Here is a 21,663-nt window from a genome sequence, read left to right on the forward strand (position 1 = left end):
ATATACTTTTGGCTATTTTACCGTTTGTGTACATTCATTAATAGAACTGTACAAGCAACTAGTATTACTATTACCACTGGCTAGAAGTTCATGGCTTGTATTATTAACATTCAAGCGAAACTGCTCTTTTCCTCTTAAGAAAACGGATGGATTGGTCCCCTCCTTTTCAATCTCTGTGCTCGTTGAAAAATTAGATTATCAGTGAGTAGAGGAAGCGAGGGATTTATGATGCATGCATAATGTGTGTGATTGCGACCTCACCTCAGGGGCCCCGTGAATTGTCATAATGTCAACCACCGAAATGTAGTTCTGTTTCTTTACCAGAAACATTGATTTCATTCACGATTGCTCCCAAAAAATAAGGTGGAACTAGTTGGGGCTTTGTTATATACAGTTTAATATTTGCTTCAATATTCTTATTCCTTCTATTAGAAAGAATAATCTTAAAATTTTCGATATCTTGTGCTTATAATTTTTTTAATTATTAAAAAGAATAACTATTAAATTATTTCAATTTTTGAGATAATAAATGTGTTATTCTATTTAATACATTATAAAGTAGGAGAAACGTTATTTAAGGAATTTATGAGTATATAACAATTTTATTCGAAAATGAAAATTAGATAGTGTCTTTTAATGTAAATAATGTAAAAAAAAATATACCAGTAAGGATTTTATTATGTACAAAATTTTGCCATACACCGTGGATATTTAATGTTATTTTAAGTTATTGAGCTGAAATATTTATTAGAGTTCTGTTAAAATTTTTACATTATTAAAACTTAAAAGGTAATACTAAAATTTTCTTCAAGGATTGTACTTACATTTTCTATCTTTGTTCCTAATGTAAATAACACCTTTGGTTATGTATATTGGTGCTTGACGTTTTAATAATATTTGCAAATAGCAAATTATCAATGGGTGGATGCAATTTAATATTGAATAGTTGATAAAGTAGTTTGACAACCGTTAGCTGGTTCTTTGCGACAGGTACACATTAAAAAATACAACACGTGGAAGTAAAAAGAAGGATAAAGTTCCTGTTTAGAAAATTTTCTAGAGAAGGCTTTATGTAAAGAAAAAATTAACATAAAATATGAATAAAATTTGTAAATTAAAAATAAATTTTCGTTTAATTTCTCTAAAATTTGAGGAAGTAAAAATATTTTATTTATTATTTATATTGATTTTTTATAAAAACTTCCTTCAAATCATCCAAACTGGACCGCAGTAACTAAATGCTTTAGACAATTTGTTCGTATAAAAGAAATAAAAATTGAATGAATTGCGTAGTTCAATAACATTATTTAAACGGCATTTTTATTCTTTTTAATGTTTTGTAAAAAATAATCTTAAAATAATATTTTTTTTTAAACATAATTACTGTCTAAGTCTTTTTTTTCACATTAGCATCTACTGTACTGATGAAATTACTTTTTTTAAATTAAATTTTGACTACAACAGTGATGAAATTATATAATTATGTCATATATCATCATTTCGTAAGTTTCGTTTGTTACATAGATGAAATTCACGTGATTATATCACATGTCATGTTAATCCAACAATAAAAACTTAATTTAGAGGAGAGAGAATGACTGTATCTCAAAAATATAATTACTATTAATTAATAATAGTCATTTTTATATTTAATATTATTAAAGTAATTTATCTACTAAAAAATAATTAATACTTTTTACCCATTTGTACCCATTCTGCTTTGTTCGACGCGTTTTTAAGTTTAAATAGTCAAATCGTAGTTATATTTTTCAGATGCACTTATTCTGTCTTCTCTGAATTAAGTTTTGGAAGTTGGATCAATATGACACGCAGTACAATCCTGTGAATTTCATCCATGGTAGTAGACGAAACTTATGACATGTGGCATAATCGCGTAATTTCATCTCTACTAAAGATGAAATTGAATAAAAAAATTAAAAAATTAATTTCGTTTGTATGGTAGACAAAACAAGTGTTGACGTTACAAAAAAACTCCAGACAAGAAATATGTCTTAAAAAAATATTATTTTAAAAAATTATTTTTTAAAAAACATTAACAAAATAAAAAAGCCACATGTCATTCACATGTTTTGTGGATAATTTTAAGTAAGTTATAAAATAAAATGCATTTGAGTTTGATCGTTGGAGATCAATATTTAATCTATTCTTTATCTTGGTACCTGATTGGATTGTAGTTATAGTCTATTTACTATGTTCGTGGTAAGGTTTATAGATTGAATAAATCTAATGACCTCAACTTTAGTGTACCTAATTTCTTAAGCAGTTCTATAGTAAATGAGACGACACTTATTGAATGACAGGGATAATAGCCCATTGTAATGGAAAAAAATGAAAGTCATGAGGGGATGCTTTCATTCTACCACTAACATGGGCTGTCACGAGGCAAACGAGACATCACACGTTATTATATTACATGTATTTTTAAGATGATAAAATAATAAACTTTTTTATTATTTTAATTTTTTATCTACTTCTAACAAAGTGGTATCAAGAACTTGATTCGATATTGAGAATTGAGAAATGATAAATAATAGTCTAAATATATTTTAATTTTTACGTTTCAATACAATAAATTACGATAATTGTTGTCAATACATAAGAGTCTTACTAGAAACTCGAGATGTTTGGGATTATAGAGAAATGTTATGATAAGCTTCAAGATTAGGCTATTTTGTCACAAAAAGATAAAGATATTTTGATGAAGTAAAATAAGAAAGATTATTAAGCACTTGCCTTTTATCCATCAAGACTTAAATGAAACCATGTTTGAGATAGTGTCTAGTATAACCATCTATAAAGAAGCATGAGAGATTTAAAAAATGAACTTTGAAGGAGTTAACAAGGTCAAAAAGGTGCATTTACAAGCTCTACGAAAGGGAGTTTGAATCCTTGCATATGAAGAAATCTAAGCTTATTTTGAATTTCGGTAATAAAGCAATAGTTGTTGTACACCAATGAAATGATATAGAGAAAAAGTAAAAAATGTTCACGTAATAGAAAAATTACTTCGCTCTTTAATCAAAAAGTTGGACTATGTAATTTGTGTAACATCCCTATTTTTATATATATCTTATAATGCATGATTATGTTAAATTTACATAATAAATATTTAAGATATCAAACTTTTCTTTAATGACTTATTTATATATAAGTCTTATGACTTTTATAGAGACATATCTATTTATATAGTTTAATAATATATTTAATAACTTTTTAAAATTTTTAATAAATATTCTTAAGATTTAACCTGATAACTAGTATTTATATTTAAGACAGATTTAAAAAGTAGAAATAATTGATAAATAATTTTATATTTTAAATTTTTTATATGATTAATTAAAAAGTATTTTTTTACTTATTCAAATAAATTTTACAGTTCAATTTATATGATAAGTTATTATATAAAAAATATTGTTAAATAGGTGTATGATTAAGTTGTGAAAGACTTCTTTAGTTTAAAGTGTTATATCATAACCGAGATAAACGACACAGCCTGCAAACCGTTCATAATAAACGACGTGTTTATTAGAGGATTGGCCGCGCCTTCGTTGTTAAGACTGTCGTTTTAGTAACCACTACCTTCCAAAGTGTAATCTTTGTCTCAGGTGAAGTAAAGCGGGAAGATGATGAAGAGGAAGAGAGAAGAGAAGGAGGACATGGATATTGTGTGGCAGACCCCAGCAAATCCCCCGCACCCGCATGATTACGTAGTTCGAAACGGTAACGTTCAATATCGCAGAGCTTTCCAACATTAACCATGAACACGGAAAATTACCACTTTTTTCTTGCTGAAATTTGTGCAGGAATTCGATTCGTTAAACCATACTACTTCGAATTTATCGCTCATGTTAGTTTTATTTTTTATTTAATAATTTTAAATTTTCGTTTCTACTTATGGTGTAAAAACCCTTATTAACACCTAGAGAATGGTCAATTTGTTGTTGCCAGGTTAAAAATCGATGGGCAGGGAAAACCATTGTAGATTTATTCGCTGAGGAGTTTAAGGGTCGACCCTATGAATATTATGTAAGAATATATTTGATTTTTGATTGTTTGTCTATTTGTAAGTTTTGGTTTCGTATTTTTTATGTTTTTGTCATTAGGTGATGAACCTTATCACAGTTTGTAAAACTCTGAAACAATTTTTCTCTGTTCATGTAATTTGATGCATTATCAGTGCAGAACTTTTTTACACTATCATTGTAATGTACAATAACAGTGTTGCAGTGTAGTAGTGAGAATACCCATGCATGTTGAGTTGTTAATCATTTATTGTATGCTGGTTTCACAGTAAACGTTTGAATTTCTGTTGTATACAACCGGCAAGCATTAGCAATCAAATGCCTAAAACTAATACTTCATTAAAAAAAAAAAAAGAGGAAGTGTAGTTGAGTCCTGTCCTGTTGTAGTTATTGATGTTTGATCATATGCTTTTAACGATTTTTAAACAAATGATGTCATATAATTCCCTAGAATCTTAGCTAATTGATTGTTTGTGGCAAGCTTTGTAGGTTAGTGCTGTTCAATGCGGAAGGATTCAAGTTGATGGTGAGATTGTACCTGTTTCATATATAGTTAAATCATCTCAAAAGATAAGCCATTTCTTGCACAGGTTTGCTTTTGCACTTGATGCTTTACTTCGTAAGATGTGATAGACCTTAAAAACTGATCTCACTGAGGTTTTAGGCATGAACCACCTGTGCTGGCTTGTGAAGTTCCAATCCTTCAAAAGGAACCAGATGTGCTAACTGTTTGTAAGCCACCATCTGTCCCTGTAAGTAAGCATTAACAAATGAATTAGTGAAGGTCCATGTCATAAAGTTGTCTTGTGAAGTAATATATATATATATATATATATAGAGAGAGAGAGAGAGAGAGAGAGAGAGAGAGAATGAACCCTCCTCTTTGAGCTTTTCCGTCATCTATTTTCCCAACAGAATGTGAACAGTGAACTATTTTGCTAGTCATTTGATATTTTCTCCTGAATTTATACAGCAGGCAGCATAAATTATTGTGTGGTGAGCTTCTTTGAATATGTAATTTTTAATTTGGGTTTTCCATTACTGTGGTATTTGCAGTAGGCTGAAATTATATTTCCAATTTTTTGTTTATTAGAGTTTAACTTAATGATATTAACACCAAACACTTTTATGCCATTTAAATTATTTCCTTCAGTTTTACCATAACAAATTTGGAATTCTCAATGATTTTTCTATCAGTTATTTAAGGGGGAGGTGCTTCTTAATGATAGTTTGCTTTGTATTTCAGATACACTAAAGCTCTGAATTTTAGCTGTTACATAGGTACATCCATGTGGTCAATATCGAAAGAACACTGTTGTTGGCATCCTTCAAGCAGAGCATGGTTTGGCACCACTATTTCGTATCCGAAAAAATGGCTTTTGGAAATACATTATTTAGTCAGCATAAAAGAGAAATGTCATATTGTAATAAGGTTTTCAGTTTTCAATAACCGTAAAGTATAGCTTCTCTCTTGGACTTAAATAATTCCCTTTTCTCTCAGTCTCTATCTTTTATGTACTTGCATTTTCCCTTTATTTCCTAGTGTTTATCCATTTTGTATTTGCATTTTTCCCTTGACATGATCACCTCAGCTGTTCATCGACTGGATCGCCTTGTCTCAGGACTTCTTATTTTGGCCAGAAATGCTTCCAAAGCTGACATTTTTAGGCAACAGGTGAATTTAGGCACGGCCTTCTGCTTTGTTCTTCACTCTTTTTCTTCTGTTATAATATTTACTCTTCAATCTTCGTAAAGGTGAATCTATTTAAGTTTACATGACATATCTAATGAGCAACACTGTTCATTTTGCTTAAGCTTCTGATCTGTCTAGCTCGTTGCCATCTTAAATATATATATTTTTATTAAAAAGGAAAAAGAAAAAAGAATAGGAGATATATTCAAATGATACTTCAAATTATTTACTTATTAGTATGAATTTGTGAAAGATAATGTATATACAGGTATTGTTGTACTATTTATTTACATATTCTGTGATAGAAGTGCTTGGTTTTCCTTGTATGTTAGTCTTTTCTGTGTTCTGAACAGTGACTTACATATAATGAACATAACTAGAATGTTATACCTGAATTTAATAAAACTATTATTTTTTCAAAAGGTCGGATGTATACTTTTTTTTTTGAAGAAGGTGCATACCTTTTCTTAAATTTAGTTGTTACAGAAGGTTCACGTTGACATGTTCACATGAAGTTTAGACAGGAACAGAAGAGATGTGCAGAGTTCTGCAGTTGAGCTAGGTTTGAAAATGTCAAGTCAGTATTCAGAAGCCTGCAAAGAGCCATTTAGTTTCAAATAATAATCATGTAAACATATATCCATGAAAAAAAGTGATGATAATGCAAACAAAATTGACAATTATTGGCTGCAATGATGAAATGTCTTGAAATTTAACCTGTGTTTACCAAAATATTGGTAAGGTTTTGTGTTGGAAGGAAGAACACAAAAATGAAAGAAATCTTCAATTCTTGTGTCATGTTATCATATATATAATATCTTGACAAGTTAATAACAAGGACTAAAATACATCTGGTTTGCAGTGAGAGTAACTGCATATTGATTATTTTTTTTGTTTTATAAATACATTGTAATTGTAGAATTTAATTCTTACAGATCGAAGCTGGCTTAGTCCGGAAACAGTATATAGCAAAAGTAGTTGGAGAATTTCCTGAGGATGAGGTATTATTTTATTTGCTCTGGATAAATTATATTTACACTCACACTTAATATTATATTGGAGAAATAAACCATAATCATAATATCAATCATAGTTGTTAATCTTGGATAGCAGTAAATAGTGGCCAACTCCTAAAACACTATAGCAGAATAGCGTATAATAGGATGACTACTGTTTAAAAATTTATAATATGCATATATAATATTTATGTACACAAATTTAATATAAATGCTCAAGAAATTCTCTAAAATTACATAATCATCATTCCAAGTAACTATGTAAAAGTGCAAAACACTGCAGCATGGGTGTTATATAATAAAACTGATGAACAGCAAAACAGATCTTGAACAGAGAAGCAAAAAGGATTAGTGAATATGAAAATAGAACTCAAACAGAAAAGCAGAATAGACGCTGGAAAAGCTGATTTCTCCGGTGAACAGAAAAGTAGAGGAGATGTTGGAAAAACTGATTTCTTCGCCGAAATGGAGTGGGTGAGCCTCCGGACTAGCTGATTTTTCCGAGAAAATGGAATGTGAGTCGCTGAGGAGGGGAGAAACTGCTACGTTGAGGTTTTGACTTTTCGTGCAGTGAGGAAGAGTGTGGAGGAAGATGAAATATATGTTTTATCAATGGTAAATGATCTTTCTACCTTTAAAAATAATTGAAACGATGCGTTTTAAAAAAAAACAAAAAAGGATTTCTTCCTTTCCCCAAAATTGCGCAATAGCACCTGCAACTTCTTTTTGGACTAGGCGCGAACCACTGCGATGGGACAAACGCCCTGCGATTGGCCGCTCCGCATTGCACCGGCGCAATAGTGCCACTATTAACAACTATGATATCAATCCTGAAGTATTCATGGAGCAAATTAGGAATGAGGGCTGACCTACCTGTTTTTAAAGAAAAAAACCCCTTTATGGAGCTTAAATCCTGATCTGCTTGCTGCATCTTTCTCAAGATCAGAAATAATTTTTGTAATTGTGAGACCTCTTCAGATGTCAGCTTGCTGCCTTGTTTTCAAACTGGGTCAGAAACCATAATAGCCAACTCCCTCACCATTGATTGCCTTGAGAATGCATCTGCAGCTTTATTTTCTAGCCTAAGCTTATATATAACCTCAAATTGGAAACCAAGCAATTTGGCAAGCCCTTTTTGTTGATCAGCCAAGACAACACATTGATGTAATAAATCCTTTTGACTTTTCTGATATTACATGCCAAACTCTCCCCATCAAATAATGTTATTAAAATTGATAGGACTATTCGGTTAGGAGTTAGGACAATTACATAGGGTAGTTATAATAATTAGTAAGTTAGGGGGTTAGTGAGTTGAATTTATAGGAGAATGTAATGAGGAAGCTTTTTCATTCTTTCTTGTATCATTTTGCAGATTGAGCTTCTCCTTTAAGGAGACATCTCCTATTTTCTTTTCTTTGCATTCAGTGCAATCAAGGTAGTTAAAATCCTGTGCTGGCTTGTAGAATTGTGCAGTTCTACAATCTTCACATTCTTGGCCAAGCTGAATTGCATGCAAAATTGCATCCTTGTGGGATTGTGCAGGATCATCGTGCAAGATCGTAAATTCAGTGGAAATGTTTGATCTTGCTTTGCTGAAATCATTTCAAACCATAAAACTTGTGACTTGATTTGGTGTTTGGCTTCGATAAACAAGCACCTTGAGCCTAAAATTGAATAGGACCAAATCAGAACCCTAAACACATGCACAAAAGCACTTGCCTTTGCTGCCTATTGCTTGGGTTCTCGTACCCACTGCTCACCCACTCATCCCCATCAAGTATCATGGCCCAAAATCCTGTTCTGGTGTCTGCACAAGCTGCAACTTGTGTAGCTTTGGTCTACAACCTACAACCTGCCTTGTTTCTGCTTGTGTTAATTTAAGTTGTTACTTATTTTATGAATTATGTATAATCTTATAAAATATGGATAATAAATTTATGTTTATCTTCATTGAAGTCTTTTTTTTTTCTTATTTATGTTATTTTGTATTAATTTATTAATTTAAGTTCTTAAAATATGAACTGTGTTTGTTTTTGCCTGTGTTAATTTAAGTTGTTGTAAATTTATATCTATGTGTCTGTCAAACTTTCCCTGCAGGTGTTGCTGGATGCCAGCCCACTTGTGGTGGCTAGTGGATAGTTGTTGGGGAGTTGCTATGGGTGGGTACATGATAGAAATTTGGTATCTTTATTAAGAAACACAGAGAAGAACTCCCCGATTTACAGAAATGTTTTAAAACTTTGCATGCATGCAACAAAGCTGAAAATTGGACATGATATCATAATGCAAGAAATGAGACAGGAAAAATAGTGAGTGAAACATGTTCTAAGGCTTTTGAAGGGTTATCAAGAGCTTAGTACCATGTATGTTGAAAGGAAGATTTATAAGCATGCCAAAAGTAGAGAAATAAAATCTAGAGATTTGGACGAAGATAGATATATTAAGGATTTTGGAGGAAAAATTTTGGTTTCAGATCAAGATATTGAAGGCAGATGAGAAAAATATTTCTATAACCTTTCTAACGATGGATAAAGAGCAAATGAAAATAAAGTAGGATTAGAAGTGTAGGTGAATGATACAAATTTGGCATATTATCGTAGGATTCAAGTTGGAGAAGTAAAATAAGCTCTTAAGAGGATAAACAATGGTAAAATAGTTGACTTTGATAATATTCTTATTCAAGTTTGGTAATGTTTGGAAAAGAAGAACTTGAGTACTAAGCCCTTTAATGAAATTTTGAGATCTAAGAATATGTAACTTTGGTTCATATATACAAGAATAATGGTGATATCCAAAATTATACAAAATATAGAGTGGTTAAATTTAGGAATGACACTTTAAAGTTGTGAAAAATGGTGATTGAACATACACGGAAGAAAACTTAGATTATGAAAAATCAATTTGGTTTTATGCTAGGAAGGTCTACGACAGTAGCTATCTTTTACGAAAAATGATGAAAAAATATCGCTACAAAGAAAATGACTTATATGGTTTTTATTTATTTGAAATATGATCAGGTACTAAATGAAGTGTTATGGAAAATTTTAGAAAAGAAAAAGTCCATGTATCATATATTTGAGCTATATAAGACATGTATGAGGAGGTAATTATGTGTATGAAAATTTCTGGAGACGTATCAAAGGACTTTCTAATAAGGATAGGTTTACGTTAAAGTTCCATTTTGAGCACTTTAATGTTTAATCTAGTTTTAGATGTGCTTACGAAAAAAGTTCATGATTTGAATGGAAAATTTTAGAAAAGAAAGGGGAACAAAAATGGTAGTTAATACTTGACCTTAGAAGAACAATGGGAGAAGAAAGTAAAAGTGACAAAAATGAAAATGTTATTGTGCATGAGTGGTCACACCAGAAATGATAGTATAGTGAGAATATTAGAGTAATACTTATAGAAAAAAAAATGACTGAAAATTGTCTAAGATAGTTTGGTTACGTGAAAAAAATATCTTTGGAGGCACTAGTGAGGAGAATGGATTGCATGACTTTTAGTTTGGTATAAAAAGGTTGAAAGATACCCGAAAGAATCTTAGATGAAATTATTAAAAGAGACTTTTTGATTAATTAAATTTTTGAAAATTTGGTTTTTTACCAAGCTCAATGATATTGTGTGGTTCATGTAGCTAATTGCATCCAGTGGGATAAGGCTTGATTGTTATTGTTGTTGTAAATACACACTCAATAGGTCTTCGAGGGACTGCCCCTCATAAGCAACAAGTGCTAACTCTCACAATTGAAAGAAACTTCCTCCCTCATCCCTTCTACTTGTTATAGGTAGCGTGCCTTATTAACTAATTTAGGTAAACTACTAGTGGAGGAGGTTATCAAGGTGAATAGCTATGACAGCTGCAAAACAAAGTTCTATTGGGATTCTGTTTGTTTGAAGCATTATGATTAAGCTAACCTCACTATTGCTGTCCCAAAGGAACCTCTAGTCCTCTAAGGTTGAACACAAACAAGTGACTACAATCAATCTCTTCCTATGATTTGTTTTCTGTGTTATTTTTGGCCATGAAAAAGAGCCTTGGAGGCTCTAGAATTATGATGAGATTCCTTGGCTCTCTTGTGAATTGCCCTACTGCACATGGTTGCAGCTGATGATTATCAAGATCCAAAACCTGCATTGTTGTTGTTAGTTCAGTCCTTGGCGCACTCAATGAAAATATATCCTCATTATTACTATTTATTATATAAATTTATTTTTGGTTATTCATTGTAATTATTAAAAAATTCTATTTTGTCTATATATATATATATATATATATATATATGAAGAAGGATAAGTCTAAAAACTCTTACATTTTATCTAAATCTTTCATTTAACTAACATATAATGGTCAGTGAAGTAATAAATTATAACTCGTTAAATGTAAGTTAAATGAAAAGTTTAGATCGAGTGTAAGAGTTTTTTGTAAGAAGATACTGTCCTTATGTATATATATAGGAAATTAATCTTTATATTATAGAATATCTCCTAAAAATTACAACTATAATGAAAATATTATATAAATCTATACAATAAATGATAATAATAATAATAATAATAATAATAATGAGGATATATTCTTAACAACCCGTCAATTTGGTGGGTGAATATCTATCATTCTTCAGATTCCAAGAAATATCTTGGAACCATTCACTACCAATCTCTTAGTGAATATATTTGCTAATTGACCTTGGCAGTGGACACGTGTGGTAGTTATAAAATCACTATCCAATTTGTCTTTAATCTAGCGCCAACCAATCTATATATGTTTTGTCATGTCTTGTTGAATTGGATTATGATCTATGTTGATGACAAATTTATTATTGCACAAAAGCTTCGTAGGATCATTGAATTTTATTTGGAGGTCATAAAAAATGATTTTCACCTATAGTAGCTCACACAATCCTTGGGGCAGAGCTTGAAGGTAAATCTTCTACTAGCTCACACAACCAGTCTCCCCTTTTTTTAAAGAGTATGTCTCATCCAAAACATCATTTCAAATACTGAAGGATCTTATTCACTGCTTGTAAGTGTCTTTCATGAGTCATGTATGAATTGATTGACAATGTTAACAACATATGCAATGCCACGTCTAGTTTAGAATAAATAAATTAGCTTTTTCACAAGTCTTTGGTATTGGCTATGTCTCTGATAGAGTGTTCCCCCTCTCCTTTTATTCAATGATTCTACACCACAGGTACTCTAGTGGTTTTGTTTTCCAGTTTCCTAGTCTCCTTGAAAAGATTTAAAACATATTTCTTTTGAGGTAAAATTTCCATGTTTTGGAGTACATTGTCTACCTAATGAGATAATGCTTGGTTGTTGTTGGAGTATGTCATCTCAATTTCAAGGAAGTACTTCAGTTTTCTTAGACCCTTCTTCTGAAACTGAGCAGATTATTTCTTCTTCAAGCATTGTTTTTCAATTTCATGGTCACATGCAAAACTAGCAAAAGTGTTAATTTATCATCTTGAAGTGCTTTATAAAAAGAGTATGATTATCTTGATTTGTTTGTATCTTAAGGACACTAAGTAACTTTTCCAAACCAAGCACGAGGAGATTGTTTAAACATGTATAGAGTTTTCTTCAATTTACACATTGTTTCAACCATCAATGGTGCCATATTTCAGTGGGATATCCATATACACCTCTTCTTCTAAGTCTTCGTGCAAGAAGACATTTTTTACATTAAATTGGTGCAAGCTCCAACCAAAGCAGGTTACAGATGAAAGATTGTTTTTTACAGTATTATGAAAGATTGTTTTTTACAGTATTAATTTCCACCGTTGGTGCAAACATCTACTTATAGTCAATTCCATATATCTAGGTGTATATTTTTGTAACTAATCTAACCTTGTACCGATCAAGAGTACCATTTCATCAATATTAATGGTATAGATTCACTTACAACCTTCTTGTTCTTGGATCTCTCTATAATCTTCCAAGTTGCATTCTTCTCTAATGCACCCATCTCTTAGGGACATTCCAAGAATCAATGACAGATAAAACTTTGATGTTGCATAGATAGGTATTTAGTGGATATAAAATGAGAAATAGGATACTTGACACAAGAATGTTTTCTTTTTTAAAAATAATGGGTAGGTCATCTGGATCAAGCTCACAATTGTTTAAAAATATATGTAATAACTTACGATTGGTGTTATTATTACTTTTGGTTTGGCCGGTTGAAGTTGTTGGACCAGGTCAAGTTTTCTTTTCTTTTGATAGACCAAGGTAGGTATGCTTGCTTTCTTTGGTATCCAGTCATCTTTTTCTTTTGGAATTAGAGGAAGGAGTCAATTCTTACAAATGACACAGATTAAGAAAAACAGAAGACAAGCGTTAAGAGAATCAATTAACTTAGTTTTCTTATGACTCTTTCCTTGTAGACTTGAAGTTGAGGATGAAAGTAAAATGACTGTTTCACTAAGAAAAGGCATACTTAGAGACATAGACCTGATGACTTAGAGGGTAATAGCATTTAGAGTCCTTTTTGTTTGTGGTATACCTTATGAAAATTTACTTAACAGCACCGAGATTCAACTTTTCATGGTGTTAATTATGAATGTGAATAATAGAAACACAACCACAGACATGAAACTGAACTGTTCATAATAGGAATAGAAAGATAGATATTGATTGTACAGGAATAAAGCCATTCAAAATATGAGTGGGCAACTTGTTAATCAAATAAGCGCCTGTTGAAACTGCTTCTTCTCAATAGGATTTCAACACTATCATCTGAAATAGTAATGCCCTGGCAACTTCCCAGAGATGTCTACCTTTCATCTCACTGAAACTTTTGTTGGATTCGTTTAGTTGTTTGTACTTCAACGAACTTTCATTTACATAATATGTTGATTTTGGTTATAAATAATTAAGTGTTGTTTGGTCTGATAAGATTGAGAATTTGAGATACTTTTCTCCTTATTTGACTAAATTTTTACTTTTCAGCTACTTGTTGATGCAAATATAGACTATAATGCACGAGAAGGAAGAAGCACAGCAGAGGTGAGGCCTTTGGTTCTGTATGGCGAATTGTTAAGAGAATTTTGGGGCGCATATGGTTTGTTATATATTTTCATTATCTATTGATGCATTTTTATGATACTACAACAACAACAACTAAGTCTTATCCTACTAGATGAGGTTTGCTATATGAATCACACGATGACATTGAGATCAGTCAAAAACTAAATTCTCAGAATTATTTGACATTGTACTTGAGCCATGTGGTGCATTACTTTTGCATAATAATCTAGCCCTAGCACAATATCGTCATAAGTGATCCATGTAAATGTTTCAACAATTTTATGTTGACTGTCTAGGGCCTAACACAATTCTTTCTCCTTTACCCAGACTTAGGACTGACTATGAGACCGTAGACAGAGTGTATGAAATTCATAACAAAATTCAGCTGAAGTAAATTGTCAAATACCTTCTAATATCAACTTATACAGTTTCACAAAATTGTGGGGCAGCATTGCTTTGGTCACGATTAAAAATTTGTATCCCAGTTTCAAAGCAGCATGTTACAAAATCAAAGTTCAAGGTATTTATATCTTCTGCTCCACCTCAACAAAGTTAACATCATAGCAAACAAAAATAGAACTAACACCATGGGTTCCGTAGTAATTGTTAAATGATCTACAAAACAAGCTGTGTGTTGGTGATTAAATTGGTTATTCTAATGTTTAAGAAATAACTGGCACTGTTGAGTTGATACTTGTTCTTGTTGAGTATATTACAAAGATGTGGAAAGACAGGACGTTATCTTGGGTGATAAATCTGATTGAATATATCTCTGTTAATGAAGGTCAGAGACTCTGCAAAGGGCAAGGCTGCCTCTACAAAATTTACTCGGATTAGTACCAATGGTACTGAAAGTATTATTTTATGTGAACCTATCACTGGCCGTACTCATCAGGTATGCAAAATGTGGGCTGATCTGGATTATTTGTTTCTTTCTGCTTTAAATTTAGATGCATATTTTATTATGCTTTCTGTTTTTATTATTTCCTCTGGTGAAAATGTTTCTTTTGATCTTTAAAGCTTGCTAATGTAATTTCATTTATAAATGTCAAAAAAGAAATAAAGAAATTCACTCTCTTCAATGTGTTGAAGCTGGGCTCTTGTAATAGATGGATATAAATGTCACGTGGTCTATTCACTACCACGTCCTGACTCGCCAGTGATGTATCACACTCAGTGACAACATTTGCGGTTTGCTTTAGATTACATTGGTTTGGTTTATGAATACCCTTTCATTGGTACAACTGAAGGAATAGAGATGCAATAGAGGAAATGGAATTATAACCACAGATGCAATTTAAAATGTCAAGTCAACTATGACCAAAACCATCCTGCACTTTTTCTTTGTTGAACTAAATACTGATTTAAGTTTAGATGCTAACAAATACTCACCTCTGCTGTAGATACGAGTTCATTTACAGTGTTCAGGTCACCCAATAGCCAATGACTTGCTGTACATCTCAGAACAAACTGTTGATCGATCTATTAAAGGGTTGAGTGCTGACAGATCAGCAAGCATAACTGATGCTTCTCTGAAATCAAATTTTGAGGAAAAAGTGCTCAATGAATGTGAAGAAAATTCCAATGGAGATTTTAGCATTGATCCCATGTGTACAAACTGCCCAAATTTGGCTCCCAAAGGGTAAGAAACCCTTTATCTTAGAAAAGTATATTTGCTCCTCATTTGTATTGTAGAATTTGAAGAGACAAAGATACATAGGTAACTTTTAAATAAAGTTGAGTAAATTTTCTCTTACTCTAGCATTTTGCCTATCTGTCTAGAGTAGAATGGACTTCATAATTTATTGGTTGAGGGTAGATCTTATTTCATGGTCAAGCCCTGTCATTAGAGTTTAGACTATAATGAGAGAAAGGTAAAAGACCTTTATAATTCGATGCTGCATGTATACGGCTTCAGTTTTTTAATCTCAGGACGAGGAAATTGAAATTAGGTTGTATTTGCTTAACAAAAAACTTAATATTATAGATTGTTCATCTCTGTTTACTTGTGTTGCATTTCAGCGCAAAGCTCTTTTTGCTTGAAATATGATGTTTGGCGACATTGATTGCTGTAAGACAATTAGTTAAAGTATACACATTCTATGTTTGCTAATTTCTATGGAATTTATTTATTTGTATTTATAACATCTGAAGGCTTATTTTAAGTTTTTAGTACATAGCAAGCGTCCAGTCACTTGAACTTCAAATTCCTCAGATTCTATTCTGACTGGTGACTTTTTTTTGTGATTATGAATTTCAGACGGCTTGATCACTATATTTTTTTTCCTATGATTTTTGTAATTGCAGATATGATGGCAATGAAGAAGGTCTTTGGCTACACTGTATTCGGTACTCTGGACCTGGATGGACTTACGAGTGCCCGTACCCTGATTGGGCGAAACTTAGCTAGATATGTTTTTCATGGGACACTTCAAACAATTACAAGGACACTCTTTTCCTACCTTCTAACAGAAACGCCACTGATTGATCACTAGATATTTATACATCATGGTACTTTCCCATTTCGGCAGGTTAGTTAACATGTATTTAATTTTGCTACTATTCAGGAGAAGAATTATCATTATTATATTATTTTTGTCCGTTGTCATGACCGGGGAAAGGAAGAATGGAAGAAACACGAGATGTTTTCCATTTGAAGATGACTACGCGTTTTGTTTAGTGCATATGTACTTAAAACATTTTGGTCAAATCATGTATTACTTATTAAACGTGAATGTTTTGCTTTTGCCGACGTAGTGAGTGGAACATGGAAGACAAGTTTATTAAGGCATATGTTGTAACTTGTTACAGATGTCTGGACCGTGGAGTATGGACCAATTTCGAAAATGGGGTTCGTGTCTTAGTTATTTTTTATTAATCCTAAAAATGGTGCTGCCAACGGATATAACATTTCTATACTTAACTTCAAGCTTCAACATCTAGTCAGGGCGTTTAATTTTACAGATGTTATATATATTAGTAATTATTTTTTATATAATAAGACTAAAGGTAGTATTCTTTACAATTCAAATTGTGAGTTACAATTATTTTTACAATGATTATAAATAATAATAAATATCTTAATTAGTGAAATTTTTATTAAATTATCTTTATTAATTTGTTAATTTTTGGTTGTTACACAATACTAAAAATTTATTTTATTTATTACTTATTTAGGGTAGAATTGGAATAAGATAAATAGTTTTGTTGAAATCTTAAAATGATATTCAATAATATATTTAAGTTAATATGTTAATCCATATAGTTTCTTTACATTTTTAATTAAGTCCTCATAGTTTAATTTTTTTTAATTTTAAAATGCTTTAATTAAAATCTTAACAATCAGTGTTATTATATTTTTATTAAATATGACATTCCTAATTTACTAACCTATTTTTAAAATTTTTATAATTATTTTTCATAAGTATTTTTCTATATATTCCTAAATCTTATTATTGCTAGGTGATAAAAAATTCAACACTAAATTGGGGATCTATTTTTTAAAGTATATTTTTATACTCACATATTCAATACATAGAAACTAAAATATGATAAACCAAAAAGTATAAGGAGGAAGAAAAAGATTTTAAATCACTCCTAAAATTTTGAAGATTCTTAAAAATTAATTTTACAAAAATTTTAAATTTAGAGTCTAAATTCCTCCATCCTAAAAGTTTTTACACCAACTTTACATATAAAAAATTTATTATAATAAATAACTTAAAGAAAATATTAAAAAAACCTTATCTCTATCATCATATAGAATTCAAATACGTTAAAAATAATTCAACATTAAATACATCATCTAGTAATAATATGATTTAGAGATTTGCAAAAAAAAAAAAAAAAACTTATGGAAGAAAATTATAAAAAAATCATTAAAAAATATCAAATTATATAAAAATATCATGGTATTGATACTTTACAAATATATAATAATATTAATTATTAAGCATTTAGTTAAACAAATTTAAATTTATAAAAGATTAATTAAAATTTTTTAAATTATGAAGACCAAATTAAAAATTTAAAGAAATTATAAGGACTAACATGGTATTTTAACCTTAGCATAGTTTTGTTAAAGTGACAATTTAAAATAGAATAGTAATAATTTAGCTAACTTGTGTAATATTACACATGATAAAAAATAAAAAATAATATTTTTTTATAAAAATATCATAGCACTTAATAGATCAATGCATTGAATTATATATTTTTTAGTAAAAAATATTATATATAAAAATTATTATCATGCAGGTTGTTGCATAAATTTAAAAAATAAAATTGGTATGGTAAATATTATTTCTTCTAGTCCTTTTTTATAAGATTGTTTCAACTAAAGCACGTTGATTAAAAAAAAGCTGTTAAAAGTAGTTAATATAAATAGTTTTTGAATAATTAATTACAATGTTTTAAATTTATCTATAGTTAAATTGAATCATTGAAAATTAACAAAAAAAAATTCTAACAAGTTTTTATAAACAAAGACCAAAGTGAGTAGTATTTATAAAAATAACTTTATAGATGGTAACTCTTATTATTATTTTTTGTTAATCACTCGTCTTCCTCTCTCTTTTATTTTTTCCTTATCTCTCAAACCAGTCATTTTCTCATCTTCTAAATTTTTAAATAAAGCTTAAAAGTTTAATGAAAAATTAAATTTACTTGGACTACATGGTTCGTATGGGTCCAATTGATTAAATTGGTTGAAATAAAAAGCACAATAAGACAAGGAATATAATCAATTGATGATGTGATAATTAGACAAAATATCAATTACTTCAAATTATTATTTATCAGTTCAAACCATTAAGTAAGTATTAGTACTTATGTTTTCTCAAATTTCTCTTTGTCTCATTGTTTTCAATAAATGGAATGAGAGAACTGAAATAATAATATTTTGAGAATTATAATGAAGAGTAATAGTATGAAACAATTACATTTACATGACTTGGAGTCATTTAATATCAATTTTCTCACACATTACTTTGAACGATATGCATTTTGAGACAAAAAAAGGTTTAATTTTATGAAAATATCTTCTCCTGTAGTTGAAATTACCTTCAACTGTAAACTAATTTCAATTCACTCATCAACACATGAAAAGTAGATTTTTATTATCTTAGTTAATTTTCATAGTGACTTAATGTTTTATTTAATTTCCCATTTTGAGATGAAATTTAGTTAAATTCACAAGGGGTGTCAATAATACATCGCTTTGGAGCAGAAGTCCATTTTGCATTCATACATATTGAGAGGTTTGTCTCTACAAATTGACAGCTTCCGAGTAGTATATATGTTGTTCGAAACAAACTTTGCGTTGGGTGCACGCTATAACATGAAGCTAAAATAGAGAAGAAGCTAATAGGAATAAAACCAATAAAAATTAAGAAGATGAAAAATATTAGATGTTTAGATGAGTTGAAATAAAATTTTTATTCTACTTGTTTGAATAAGTAAAAAGAATGGATAGAAATAATAGAGTTGTATTAAAAAAATTATTTAAAATTAAAGTTGAGTTAAAAATTTTAATTTTTTTATTAAAATTTTTCTTATAAAAACCTTATTTTTACTGTTCATTTCCATGGAGATTTTTTTTTTGTAATGGAGCTCAAAAAAAAAAAAATCCCTCCCTTTTAGGGAAACATCCAAACAAGAAAATTTGTAATCTTCCTCTCTATTTCTCTCCCTCCCCTGTTTCCATTGCAATCAAACAAGGCTTACGGTCTTCGCAAAATATCGTAGAAAAAGAAAAATTCAGTAGCAAATTTCTATCATTTGAGGACCTTTTTGAAATATTAATGCTTATTCTGGACAATCTAATCATGCAATAATGATTAAGGATCGATTTAGCTTAGTTTAATTATTTAGAAAAGATCAAATTTAGATAATCTAATCGCACGATGATGATTAAGGATCGACATTAGTGTTTTGTGTTCAAATCCGCAGTATCTTGCTTGATACGAAAGGCATGTGCATTCCAATGATACCTGAAATTTAGATATCTTAGAATGGTTTAATGGGAGCACCTGAGACAGTCAAGGTGGCACGTGTCTCTCTTCAAATCAAATTCACTAAGGTGAACCCAAAAAGTATTATGATAATGTGTCGCAAAATGACAGGGTACGTAAAATGTTACATACAAAAGATGACCTGTCGCCTAACTGTACGGCATAAGACAAAAAACATGGAACAATAAATAATAAGATATGGTTGAATTAATTAATTTTTTTTATTTTTACATTTAATTTTTACTCACTCCTTTTATATTTCTCTCTTCTTTTATTATCGCTTTATTAATAATTATTTTTTTAGTTTTTCTTTATCTCTCTTTTTACTAAAGAAAAAAGAGTGCCAACATGTATTTTTCCGTAAACTAAAGGATGAGGTAAGCACGGGCCACCCCGAAATTTATGCATGACACATGGTCTAGTGGTAGTCATTGAAAAATCAAATCAAAAACCAAATCATATAAATTTAGAACTGAATTATTAGGCAATGATTGGCACAGAGTCGAGGTAAACCACTACAAAACATTAAAAAGCAAGAAAATGTAATGATATATTAGGCGAAAGTGGCAACCCCTATGCCCATGCATGTAATGAAAACGCGAAATTTCATTTCATTGACGTATATGAATAGAAACAAATAAAGCATTAGAAGAAGACGGGTTTGATAGATGACATATACGGTAAGAGAAGGGTTTAGGGGCTTTAAAGTGGTCCAAATAAGTGGTTTGTTACATCACCCTTATCTCTCTGCTTGAAGGAGATTGAGCACGAGAACCACACCTAACCTGCCCAGTAGTATTCATTTTTGGTTCGGTGCATGGCGATGTTATCTTAATCTCAACACAATCATAGGCAACTTTTAAGAGGGAAATTGGCTCTTTCGTTTCCGTAAGCCCTTCAAAGTTCATATGCTTATCTTTAGACGCATGAGTCACCTTTCGTGCATTATTATTATTCTCTCCCTGTGGCCCATTTTTTGGTTTCACGTTTAGTAGCTAGTGCTTCTCATTCTCCCATTTTTCTCCGCCTACCGTTTCTTTTTTAATTCAGATTATCCCCACTTCTTCGATCTACTTCAATATTGTGAGACATTTGGAACAAACTCCTTCATATTCTTTCCTATCTTCATCAGAACGCGACATCTAAAAGCATGCACAGATCAACCGCACAAACATAAATCACCTATCCTTTTCCCACGGAATTAGTTTTCGTATTTAGAGAAATTCAGAGGAGAAAAAAAAATCCGAATTAACTTCTTTTGTCCACTTGCATTTAAATCTTAAAAATTATAAATATGGAAAGTACGAAATATATTTGATACTTCAAAGATATTAAGTTTATTTGTTTTTTTTTCAATACTTTCTTTATTATGAAAGAAAAATTATTAGAAAGAGGTTCTCTTATTTTGGGACGCCTACTATATACCTTCTCTATATAAACAATCTGGTTTCTAGTCATTTGATATTATTGACAAAGTGTGATATTACCTTTCAACTGAGGGAATTAAGCATATATAAAGATGTCCAATAATGCATGGTTTCGTTTATTTTGGCTACAATTGCATGGTATGCAAAAAATATGATGGGCAGGTCAATTGTGTATATATGTTGTGCGCATGCACCTAATTAGCCTAATAAACAGCTGCCAAAACACTCAGTTCATTATAACTTCTAGAAAGACTAACTAAAATAATTGAAATCACAGGAGTTGATGCTTAAAAAATTATTTATTTATATTCGAGAATGATATTTTAAGAACGAGTTTAAAAAATAATTTTATTTGAATGATAAACTAAAATCACTTTTAGAATATATTATAAACATAAGTATGTGATCTGAATATTGATAGTTTTCCTATTCAGATGTTTT

The 21,663-nt window shown here is 30.4% G+C and overlaps 1 protein-coding gene across 2 annotated transcripts; it reads left to right on the forward strand.

Annotated features, from left to right (window-relative positions):
* The first annotated feature begins 3,602 nt into the window (after positions 1–3,602).
* On the forward strand, positions 3,603–16,717 carry LOC113846415 (RNA pseudouridine synthase 7). 2 transcript variants are annotated; one of them, XM_027474660.1, is made up of 12 exons: positions 3,603–3,741; positions 3,825–3,868; positions 3,970–4,047; positions 4,533–4,633; positions 4,708–4,795; positions 5,325–5,403; positions 5,636–5,718; positions 6,672–6,737; positions 13,707–13,763; positions 14,569–14,679; positions 15,188–15,426; positions 16,092–16,717. In XM_027474660.1, exons 1-12 carry the CDS (start codon positions 3,645–3,647, stop codon positions 16,192–16,194), a joined length of 1,146 nt encoding a protein of 381 aa, XP_027330461.1. In that variant the 5' UTR covers positions 3,603–3,644; the 3' UTR covers positions 16,195–16,717. The 2 variants fall into 2 exon arrangements, with proteins under 2 accessions (XP_027330461.1, XP_027330469.1); XM_027474668.1 differs by lacking the exon at positions 13,707–13,763 and having other exon boundaries at positions 16,092–16,680.
* Positions 16,718–21,663: the final 4,946 nt, after the last annotated feature.

The sequence above is a fragment of the Abrus precatorius genome, unplaced genomic scaffold, assembly GCF_003935025.1.
Source record: "Abrus precatorius isolate BTA unplaced genomic scaffold, Abrus_2018 Scaffold10, whole genome shotgun sequence".
NCBI classification, from domain to species: domain Eukaryota; kingdom Viridiplantae; phylum Streptophyta; class Magnoliopsida; order Fabales; family Fabaceae; genus Abrus; species Abrus precatorius.

What these genes read in the sequence shown, in the direction of transcription:
- LOC113846415 (XM_027474660.1), top strand. Translation starts at nt 3,645, where the DNA reads ATGATGAAGAGGAAGAGAGAAGAGAAGGAGGACATGGATATTGTGTGG. An exon ending in ATAAGCCATTTCTTGCACAG is followed by an intron (nt 4,634 to 4,707) that starts GTTTGCTTTTGC and finishes CTGAGGTTTTAG; the next exon opens with GCATGAACCACCTGTGCTGG. An exon ending in AAGGAAGAAGCACAGCAGAG is followed by an intron (nt 13,764 to 14,568) that starts GTGAGGCCTTTG and finishes CTGTTAATGAAG; the next exon opens with GTCAGAGACTCTGCAAAGGG.